This window comes from Anguilla rostrata, chromosome 18 (assembly GCF_018555375.3).
Source record: "Anguilla rostrata isolate EN2019 chromosome 18, ASM1855537v3, whole genome shotgun sequence".
Lineage (NCBI taxonomy): Eukaryota > Metazoa > Chordata > Actinopteri > Anguilliformes > Anguillidae > Anguilla > Anguilla rostrata.
In genome coordinates, this window is record NC_057950.1 from 4,216,645 (window position 1) to 4,228,702 (window position 12,058).

The 12,058-nt window shown below is 44.3% G+C and overlaps 1 protein-coding gene across 2 annotated transcripts in view; it reads right to left on the reverse strand.

Moving 5' to 3' along the window:
• Positions 1–12,058, reverse strand: part of hspa12a (heat shock protein 12A) — a 57,047-nt gene that overhangs the window by 8,697 nt on the left and 36,292 nt on the right. The window contains exons 8-10 of one of the 2 annotated variants that reach the window (XM_064317723.1): positions 7,693–7,779; positions 6,693–6,797; positions 5,461–5,719 (exon numbers count right to left, since the gene is read on the reverse strand). In XM_064317723.1, the coding sequence (XP_064173793.1) occupies positions 5,461–5,719; positions 6,693–6,797; positions 7,693–7,779 (451 nt within the window). The remainder of the gene's footprint in view (positions 1–5,460; positions 5,720–6,692; positions 6,798–7,692; positions 7,780–12,058) is intronic. The other variant, XM_064317724.1, reaches the window with a different exon arrangement.

Below are 12,058 nucleotides of genomic sequence, written 5' to 3' on the forward strand. Positions count from 1 at the left end.
CACTCTGGTCGGTTTTATAGACGCTGGGTCCATTACTGTCCAAGATGGTGGATAGAGGTTATTCTAGATATCAATATGGGCTCAAAATATTCTGGTATATATGCGGAATAAATAAAGAAGTGAATTGTCAGTCTCTGCCTAGTAGTAGTATCAGGAAAAACTGCACATCCATACAGTGGAAATACCCTGTAATATTTTTTATTTTACTGTTCTCCACATTGCTTTTGCCAGGACCACACAAACTAGCCAACAGCACAGAAGGTTTGTGTCATTATTTCAAACAGATTCATATTCATTCCTGAAACAAAATTGGAATATAAAACCCACTTCAATACAGCTACCCATGTACATTACATATTCTATATAATACATATTTACATACACAATCATGGAACCATGAATTATACATGTTCAAGCAAATACAATTCTCAAAACCGCAATACATTATAGCCGTATGCCAGTTTCCTCCTATTAAAGCCATTTTATGGGTTTAGCTTAGGAAGGGCTTATCAATTATCTATAGACCCCTCTTCACTGTGCTCTCTAAGGTGTCTGCGCTTCCAGTTAATGATGGAGATCCTTTTCGATAAGCCAGAGAGCGACCGGAGTCATCGGACCAAATATCTTGATTTACGAGTCGCGGGGCCCACAGGGGGCCGATAAGGACCGCGATTCTCGGCACACCGGCTCCTCCTGAAGAGCGTCCGCGCCCGGGCCCCGGGAAAAAATAAAATCCATACAGGAGCACGTCATCGCCATTACAGCTCCGGCTACACGACACACAACACAGCCCCTCCATCAGGCCCGTCTCATTGAGTAGGCTAACACTCCAGGCTACGGTGCAGTGAGAAATGAGCCATTCATTATTAATAACTGTATTAGGCATCATTAAAAATGCATTTACGATCATCGCTGGCCACCAACAAATGTTACTAGGGTGTAACTGAAGCGGGAACAAAAGCATATGTAGGGAAAAACGCCACAGAAGGTTACGATATGCGCTGTGGAGACGAGGAATTCGTATTCCAACACTGGGACCGGACATTTTGTAAACTAGTACCACATTTTCAGTCATATCAATCGAGAAATCCTGGGTTTCTAAATGTTTTCACACGTATAAATAACAGTCTACATTCTAAACGGCATAACATACACTAATTAATGTCGGACTAAAAGAGTATTTTCATAAAGTGTATTTTCAGGAAGTACAGTTTTCATAAGAATTTTTTAATTGCATCACAGTACACAGTACACAACTAGTAGTAATAGCCACTACTATATATAATCACCAGTATTATCTCAATACAGCATCTTTACTTCAGCAACAGTTTCACAAAAGCACTGAAAAGCCGTTCTGAGCTGTTCTGAAAAGCAAACGGATTGCAGGTTCCATTCCTGAGTTTGGCACAGCCATCGTGCCTCTGAGCATGGATGGCTGCTCAAGTAAACAGCCAGCTATTTGGATGTTTTCAAACAAATGAATATGGATTTTTAAAGAGCACATATGTTGATTTTATAATCAGTTTATACATCAGCTTCACTACGGTCAGTGACCAAAGACATTACATTACATTACATTACAGGCATTTGGCAGACGCTCTTATCCAGAGCGACGTACAACAAAGTGTATAACCATAACCAGGAACAAGTATGACGAAACCCCTAGAGAGAAGTACCGGTCCAAGTACAGGGAACAACCGCATAGTTCAACTTGGACCCTGGTGGTTAAACTGATTAACACTAACAACGAGAACGGCAACAACGCAATCTATGGAAAAATAAAAATAAATAAAAATACAAGTAGTCGTTAAGACTGGCGCATCAACTAAGTCACCTATTAAAACAGCTGCCTAGTTACACCCCTAAGTTTAGTCATTTACCGGGGGGGAAGGGAGGGATGGGGAGAGGTGCAGCCTGAAGAGGTGGGTCTTCAGTCGTCGTTTGAAATTGTTCACAGTCTCAGCTGTTCTGACCTCCACAGGGAGGTCATTCCACCATCGGGGGGCCAGAACAGACAGGAGACGTGTTCTGGAAGTGCAGGTGCGAAGAGGGGAGGTGCTAGGCGTCCTGAGGTAGCAGAACGGAGGGATCTGGCTGGCATGTAGGGTTTGAAAATCTTGTGAAGGTATGCTGGGGCTGATCCCTTGACTGCCTGGTATGCTAGAACCAATGTTTTGAATTTGATGCGAGCTATAACAGGCAGCCAGTGGAGGGTAGTGAGCAGGGGAGTTACGTGGGAGTGTCTGGGGAGGTTGAAGACCAGACGAGCCGCAGCATTCTGGATGAGCTGCAGGGGTCTGGTGGCAGATGCCGGTAGTCCAGCCAGAAGAGAGTTGCAGTAGTCCAGGCGGGATAGAACCATTGCTTGGACCAGGAGCTGGGTTGAGTAGGTGGTGAGAAAGGGGCGGATTCTGCGGATGTTATAGGAAAAATCTGCATGCCCGGGTTACTGCTGCAATGTTGTTGGAGAGGGACAGCCTGTTGTCCATCATCACTCCGAGATTCTTGGCGCAGGGTGATGATGTCACTACGGTGTCCCCTAAGGAAATGGAAAAGTCGAGGAGGGAGAGGATAGAGCAGGAATAAGATTAGCTCCGTCTTTCCCGGGTTGAGCTTCAGGTGGTGATTGTCCATCCAGCTCTGTATGTCCCTCAGGCAAGCGGAGATGCGGGCAGGGACCTGTGTGTCCGATGGGGAGAAGGAGAGAAAGAGTTGCGTGTCGTCGGCATAGGAATGATAGGACAGGCCATGGGCAGATATTACAGGGCCAAGGGATCTGGTGTACATGGAGAAGAGAAGGGGACCAAGGACTGAGCCTGGGGAACTCCGGTAGTGAGGGGACGGGGTGGTGATACCTTACCCGCCCAGGCAACCTGGAAGGAGCGGTCAGAGAGGTAGGACTCAATCCAGTCAAGGACTGTGCCGCGGATCCTGATGCTGCCAGGGAGGACAGGAGGGTAGAGTGGTCCACAGTGTCAAATGCAGCGGAGAGGTCTAGGAGAATCAGGACAGAGGAGAGGGAGGCTGCTCGTGCGGCATGGAGTGACTCACTGACCGAGAGGAGTGCAGTCTCAGTCGAGTGGCCAGGCCTGAAGCCAGACTGGTGGGGATCAAGCAGGTTGTTCTCAGAGAAATAAGCAGAGAGCTGGTTTAGATGCAGCACGTTCGAGTGTTTTGGATAGGAAAGGGAGGAGAGATACCGGGCGGTAGTTCTGAATGACTGAAGGATCCAGTGTGGGTTTCTTCAGCAGCGGGTGATGTGGGCCTTCTTGAAGGATGAGGGGAAACATCCAGAAGATAGGGATGAGTTCACGAGGGAGGCGACAAAGGGAGGATGTCTGGTGTGATTGCTTGAAGGAGAGATGAGGGGATAGGGTCGAGGGCGCAGGTGGTAGGGCGGTGGGTGAGCAGAAGCTGGGAGACTTCAGTGTCTGAGAGGAGAGAAAATGTGGAGAAACAGGGGGCGGAGGACGCAGAGGGGGCGGAGGACGCAGAGGGGGCGGAGGACGCAGAGGGGGCGGAGGACGCAGAGGGGGCAAAGGAGGTGCGGATGTCTGCAATCTTTTCGTCAAAGAATGCTGCAAAGTCATCTGCAGTGAAGGAAGACTGGGGTGGAGGAGGTGGCACGCTGAGGAAGAAGAGAAAATAGAGAAAAGTTGACGAGGGTTAGAAATGGAGTTATGAATTTTGGTTTGGTAGAATTTTGCCTTAGTGGCAGTGACAGAAGAGGAGAACTCTTTCAGGAGAGACTGATAGGCTGAGAGGTCAGATGGGTCCCTGGATTTGGCCCACTTCCTCTCAGCAGCGCGGAGGGTGGCCCTGGAGGTGCGCAGGATGTCAGACATCCATGGACTGGGAGGGGATGAACGTGCTGGCCTAGGGACGAAGGGGCATAGGGAGTCGAGTGCTGAGGAGAGAGATGACGTCAGGGTGGAGGATGCAGAGTTAGTGGGGAGCTTGGAAAATGATTGAAGAGTGGGGAGGGAGGCAGTCACTCTGTGAGCAAGAGAAGAGGGTGATAGGGAGCGGAGGTTACGGTGTGTCCGTCTGAAATGGAATGCTGTTCACTGCATGCACACATCCGACTGTAAATGACATTGACAGAGCTAATCAATCTAATGATTTTGCCCCACGTTCCTATATATTTGGAAAGTCGCAATATCCATTAGCTGAAAATCCAACCGCAGGATGGCTATTACGGCAAATTACTGAAATGAAAAAAAAAAAAGCTAACCGCAAAGTCGGTCATATTTGAGTAACGGTGACTAAAGTAAGCACTGACTATTGTAAACAAAGAAACATCAATATCCCGGAAAATATCCTTAGCAGTTAGAGGTCGTTTAGTGATCAATGCATGCACATAATCTTTTCATTCAATATTTAGGGATATTTTGGTTGGATACATTCAAAAATGTCCTTATCTCCAGCCATTAGTAAGGTACGTGTCCCAAGTGCTGCGCCTGATAACTAGGAATGCACATGTGTGGCCCCCTAGTGGCACAAATCAAGAAGGCACACAAATATTTGATAATAATAAACATTGATGCTATTGAGGAGTTCAAATATGGAACATTCAATGATAATAATCTGTCGTGGAGCACCGATACAAGGGCATCAGAATTTTATTATTTTTTTACTGTGAATTATGTCACTTGAAAGGTGACAAAACAATGTTACCTATGTTTTCCGACTTTCTGTCCAAAATAATCACAATAAAATAAAGAAACTGCGAGGCAAGATTTTAGGTGTCTCATTGGAGAACATCACATCCTTGTCCAAACAGTACTTGTTCCGATTGATAAATAGTTGATCATCGTTATTTACCATTTGTGTTATTCATCATTTGTGTTATTTACCATTTAGGCAACACAGGTACAATTAATACATTATATGCGCTCAGACAAATGTTAAAAGCTGAATTATCAGATTTTTTATGATTATACTCAGGCTCCTGAGCAAACAAATTCCCTTTGGGGAAATGCAGGTTTTATTCATCGCTCAATGCGGTGCTTCATTAATAACCACAGACACATCCACAGGCAGGAAGTGAGCACTAATATCCACAAGCAAGGTGCCTTTAATGATTCCAATCTTTTTAAGTGCAACCCAGTCAGCAGTGTCAGGAAGGTGAAGCTACACATATACACACAGACACACACACGTGCGCACACACATACACACACACAAACACGCACACACCCACACGTGCACACAGACAGACATACACACACACACACACGCGCGCGCGCACACACGCATGCACACAGATGCAACACAGACACACAGATGCACACACATACACATACACACATACACACACACACACACACACACCCCACCCCCCCCCCAAACACACACACACACACATACACACATACACACACACGGACACACACACGCATACACACACACACACACTCACGCACACACTCACGCACACACACACACACACGCACTCACTTGCTCTTGCGCAGTGCGTGCTCCACGCTGTGGCCGCGGAACTTCTTGTAGTAGTCTATGAAGGAGAAGGGCAGGTTGATGTTCAGGGGGTTGGTCCTGTCCGGGGCGGCGGCTCGTTTTCGGGATTCGAAGGCGATCATCAGGTCCACCCAGGCCGCCGGGCGCTTGATCTTGAACTGGTCGATGAAGTCCGGCCCGAATATCTTGCAGAGGAGCTTCTCGAACTCGTAGTCCACCCCGATCGAGCCGTAGGGCCCCCCTGAGACGGACAGAAAGGAAAAGCTCTCAGACTGCCCCCCCCAGGAACGCTTCCTGCCTGCTTTTGGGAGACTGGCGTCTGTTTGGAGTCCGCTCCTCGCTTACAGGTACACCGGATTCTACATTTAAATTACCGCCATTGAAACCAGCTACCAGTTCCACTATACAGATTTTCAGTGAAGGCAAAGACCATATAAATAAGACACAAAGAATATAAGATAAAGTGGGCAATATAAGATAAAATGACTAAGAATACATGACAACAGTATTTCAAAAATCCCAGCTAGCATACAGATAGTCTATTAATGTACACATACTGGAAGTGTCAGTGTGAAGCTACAATTAGCACAATCTGTGTATCTCCCTTGCCTTGGTTTTACAAGCCAATGTGCTTCACACAGATCTACCTTTGCATACTTAGTAACATCTCATTTTCATCAACAACTAGCTATAACAACATCAACAACTAGCTAACTATAGCCCTCCGCTGGCATGGGAAACGTCCGTTACCACGGTGATGGACTTCGGCTATTACAGGAGCCCGGCTTTCATTTTAGAAAATAATTTTGTTCCAGCCTATTAAATGAGACTTTTAAAAAAGAGCCTAAGGGGCCTGTTAGTGATTTTACAGTAATTATACAAAGTATGTCTTCCTTTCAGGGAACTGAGAAACAAGAAAAAGAAACTGAGAAAAAACTGAAATTTATAAATTTAGCAAACAATTGCCTAAAAGGATAAACATACAACTCCGGATGTAAGTAGTTTAGCATAGTGAGGACCAAGGTTTCCACGGCTATATTGTAACACAGATTCACACACATTTGCACTGTATTACCACAGAAAGAGAAACTCTATTTTTAGAGTATCACTTTAAAAAAGGCATATTTTTCCTTTTGAGTACAGACTGGACACAGCATGTCAGCGGATGTCGGTTACACACGAACGGTTGTCAGGGTTACCAACGGTCACTCTACCTGAGGCTTTGTACAGCTCCTTCAGGTGTCCCTCGGGGAGGCGGATCTGATGAACCGTGAGGTCCACCGTCCCTCCCCCGCAGTCCACCACCACGTACCGGTCACCTGGAGACAGGGACAGAAGTGACAGTTGGGGGAAGAGGCAGAGGTGAGACACTCTACAGCTTTTTCTGTGGCTGGACAGCACTTCGCACTCAAAAAAAAAAAAAACCCTATTGACCAATTACAATCACAACACACAACCCTATGAGTGCCCTTCAAACCAAGTGGGTATTTGTGACCTAGATTATCCCCATTCAGCTACATAGTGTAAAAGAGGCTCAAGGTAAAAGCTAATTCCCTGGCAGAGCCCTAACAGGATTGGATTTTATGTCTTTCAAATCTCTGAATAATAAGTACAATAGAATTGCTTAAAAAGACTGCACCACATATTGGTCTGTCCTTGCAGAAAACAATAAGTGCCAAAAAATATAATTTCAGGACAGAACTGCTTAACAACAAACTATAATACGACAAAAACCGTTGTTCAAGCCTTGCATTAATGCTGTACAATCTTTTATACATAATACCAGAGTAATTGGGTCCCATTTGTTCACTTAAAACTTTTAACAAAACATAAACATTGGTGTATGAGCCACACCCCCCCCCACCCCCACATCCCCCACACATCCCAAAATGTTCAGCATCATTCGAAGCACAGGGAAAATGAATTGGACTCAGACAGTGAATTGAACAGACAGGCATCCAGATGTTAGCTGCTTCAGTCAAGCAAGCAAAGGCAAAAAAAAATCTGGGGTTACCAGTCAAATGAACCAGTCATTGTTAATAAAAATTACTATTTCTACTTTTTCTTTTTTTTTTTTTTTCCAATGTTTTTGGGAAGGAGGGGGGGGTGGGTGGGTTATGGCAGCAGCATCAGAAACAGCAAGAGCAAATGCTCCAGGGGGTGGGGGTGGGGGGGGGGGGGGAGTGAAAAGAGAGAGAGAGAGAGAGACTCTACCTTCTTCCAGCTCCGACCAAAGCTCTCCTATGACATTTTCCACCAAAAAGGTGCGGCTCTGTCGGTTGCGCCGGACGAGCTCCTTGGCTGGTTGTTGACAGAGAAAGAACGGCGGAGTGTGAGAGGGCAAGAGCGCTCGGGGGGGGGAGAAAAAGCTGAGCATCACACACGTCAGCAAAGCGACAGAATGACACTGTGTGTGAGGCGCGCGGAGGCTCGAAGTGCGGCAAAGCGCCTCTGCAGTGTGTGAGTGCTTGTCTGAGACTTGTGTGAGTGCTTTTTAAGGCTTGTGTGAGTGCTCATCTTAAACTTGTGTGAGTGCTCGTCTAAGACTTGTGAGTGCTCGTGTTAAACTTGTGTGAGTGTGTGTTTTAAACTTGTGTGAGTGTGTGTTTTAAACTTGTGTGAGTGTGTGTTTTAAACTTGTGTGAGTGCTTGTCTGAGACTTTTGTGAGTGCTCGTCTAAAACTTGTGTGAGTGCTCATCTTAAACTTGTGTGAGTGCTTGTCTTAAACTTGTGTGAGTGCTTGTCTAAACTTGTGAGTGATGTGTACTGTGTGATGTCTTAAACTGTGTGGTAATTGTGCTGTCTTAAACTTGTGTGAGTGCTTGTCTTAAACTTGTGTGAGTGCTTGTCTTAAACTTGTGTGAGCGCTTGTCTTAAACTTGCGTAAATGTTGGAAAAATACTTTACATGTTAAGCACATTGACAGGGTGAGATGAGTACGAGTATCACTGCCTGCTGTAGATGGGGGGAGTCAGAATGTGTTACGTGTTTTTCATCTGTGAACTACGTGTTCCTTTACATTTCTGAATACCTGAAACTTTAACCTGGTTCCCAGATTTTGCAGGCATTTGGACAAACTAATAATGCTAAACATTATACAAAATCAATAAAATTGTTCAGCAATGTTTGAAACGTTTAAGCAAAAACTACTCCCACGGCCCCTGATTTGCTCATTACAGTGATGCGTAAAACTGCAGAAAAAATAAATAAATAAATAAATAAATAACAACAACAATAATGGGCCTGGCGAGAGCCGAGCCACGACGTTGCAGGAACGTTGCAGGAACATTGCGAGAACGTTAGGATTCAGACAGACCTGACGGGTAACATAATGGGAGGAAATGGCAGCAGGTGCAGGGAGAGAGAGAGAGAGAGAGAGAGAGAGAGAGCAAGAGAAAGAGCGAGAGCAAGAGAGAGAGAGAGAGAGAGCCAGAGAAAGAGTGAGAGCAAGAGAGAGAGAGAGAGAGCCAGAGAAAGAGTGAGAGAGACAGTGAGAGAGATAGAGAGGGACAGAGAGAGTGAGAGAAAGAGAGAGGGACAGAGAGAGCGAGAGAGTGCTTTCCTCTTTCCTACAGACCTTCCAACAAGACAAAAAAGCTCAGCTGGAAAAACCTCACCACATCCTGACTGTCAATTTTAAACTTTCTGAAAGGCATTAAACTTGCGCACTATTGTTTTTTTTTTTTCTTTCTTTTTCTATTCCAGCCTGACCTTTCTCCTGCACCAGGCGGAAAAGCGAGCTTCGTCCACGGCTCAGCACGCTGTCTGAACAGCACGGCGCATTCAGGCCAGGGGACTTGGGCTAAACACAGACTCGGACCCATTCCCTTTCAGCAAAGTGACACATTCAGCTGTCATTCCGTGGCATTTTTAGTGAAAAGGGGGAAAAAAAAACCTTAAATGTCATTCCAATGTCAGGATGAAAAGTAGGAATTTACACGTCTGCCGCTCCTCAAGGTTGAAATACTGTATTCTGTGGGGCAATAAATGTATAATCTGAGAAAAGTGTTATTTAAAATGATTCCACTGAATCACTAGAATATTTTCCACATTTTTGACAATTCAAATATAGCTTGAAACATGTGTCATTTCATCTTTTTTGTTCATCTTTATCAAGAATGTGAACTATAAATTCAAGACTTAATTAAAGAATCACAGTTTCAAAAAAGGCTGTATGTTATTGTGAGACTATTTCAACTAAAGATCACTTAATCAAAAAACCTAAATATAGAAGACTCCAAGTGACATGTAGGAAGTATCTAAATTTAAGTAAACGCAGTTCATACTAGGTACGAGGTAGAATGTACACTACTACAATTTTTGTAGTAAAATATGTCACTTTTTGAAAGGTTTATTGTCACAGATTACCTGTACCTTTTCCCTCAATTTTTCTGGTTAAATCATAAAACATCCTTGACAGAGCACCCTACCAATGGATTAATTCTAATTTGAGGTTACCCATCTCCCAATTCAGAATGTCCACAGACATTCATTAAGCCCATTCCAATGCTGCAATGCCCTCCGTGAATTTGAGCGAGCACAGACCGGCACATGCATCCTCTGAAACATACAAGTAATCACTGCTTCTTTTTATTGTGCAGGTCATCCGTTTAAAATGTGCAGTCATCGCACGGTCTTAGAGAGAAAGGGGGTCTGATTGGGTTTACGTATTCTGTTCCAGTTCACATACTCAGAAGAATACTCGCATGCAGGAATGCACGAACGTACACACGCACACACACAAGACACATGGGCAGGCATGCACGCACGCATGCACGCACGCACGAACGTACACACACACACAAGACACATGGGCAGGCATGCACGCACACATGCACGCACGCACGAACGTACACACACACACAAGACACATGGGCAGACATGCACGCACGCATGCACACATGCACACACGCACACATGCACGCATTTACAGTCTTGATTTTGATTTTAGCGTTCGGAACTGGGCCTCTGCAGGGGAGGAACAGCGCTATATTCAGCCTTTACCAAATTGACTGGGCTTTGACTTTTGAGGAATTAAGCGCACAAAATGGCGGAATGGAGCTGAATGGGTCCATGTCGTCACACTGATCAAACAAGCGTTTTTAGGCACAGAGTGAAAGGGACGGAATGAAATACAGCAACTGCCGACCTTCACGGTTGAATAATATCTTCAAAAAGCCAAATGGAGCTGAATGTGACTTTGAATTTAAACAAGATGTATTTAATGAGCTTAAAAGTAAAAAAGAATCATAATTTCCCACTCTGGGGAGCACCAGAAGTCCTTGTGGGTGATCAGTTCTTCAGAGTTCGATTTCACAGATCATGAATTTGCACTGTATTCAAATGAAATTAAAACTACATTTTTTTACCTAACATTTAAAACATTTTTCAGAACACTGCCAAACGTATAATGTTAAGAAAGTAAAAGAAAAAACGCAAATATATTTACATTGGTAAACAAGGGAAAATAATGTTGTACTTAAACCTAAAACATAAATCATTGAAACACTGCAAGGAAAAGCAAGGTTCTTTTCTGGAAGGGTAAAATAAACCATCTATCACAATTTTGAACACATGAGCCAAATCTGAACACGGAAGCATTATTTTAAAAAGCATGTGAACGCATACATGACTGCCATTCAGTCCCACATGAAAGCAGGTACAGGTAATGCTATGGGACTGAAGTGCACAATCAAACTATGTGTGTCTCACTCATTAATGAGGGCAAGTAACTCCCCCCCCCCCATAAACAAGGGAAAAGCGATCGTGCTTACAAAAAATCCAACTTATCAGAAGCGCATGAAACTAATGAAATATTCAGGTTAAAGAAAGCCATTCACACGCCTTATTATGAGGATGAATAGGCCTTTCTGCCTTCTTCATTTTTTTCGGTTTTTCTAGCATTTTCAGAGAAAGCACCAAGACCAAAATTTCATTTTTTGGATGAAGACCTTGGTCTGCAAATGAAAGAAAGATAAATAGACTATACAGGAACAAAGGCTGTTTTTCCTCATCATTAACAGAAGTGCAGTGAGTGTATGCTTTCTTTAACCACTAACACAAGAGCAACATGAAAAAGAACAGAAAGTGTGGTAGTTGGGAGGCGGGGGGGAGCAGGGGGGATAATATTTTATGTTCGATTTGCTATTGCTGCTTCATCTTGCGCTGATAAAATGAGACATTGGGATGGGGTGAATTTGACAAAAAAATCCATCTGTTTTGCCATTGCAAAAGATTAAATATATCTGAATTTATTTTCTTTCCCAAACAAAAGCATAAATGTATCACCTGCCCATCCCAACTTATAGCCCACTGGAATGATATGAAATTCATTTTCATGGGCAAACAGAGCAAATGGAGATGAAGGGACTGCATTCACTTTATCCACACAGTGTCACCACTGCGTACACATCGTGTATGAGCAGGACGAGTGGACAGGTAAACAAGGCTGTGTGTGTAATGTACTTAAAAGGCAATATGCGCTGGTCATCTAAAGATCTCGCTGGTTACTGCATGCTTTTCCGAAACGGGCGAGGATGTGAATGGCAAAATTTTGGGTTTTACATTCAAAGCAAAAAG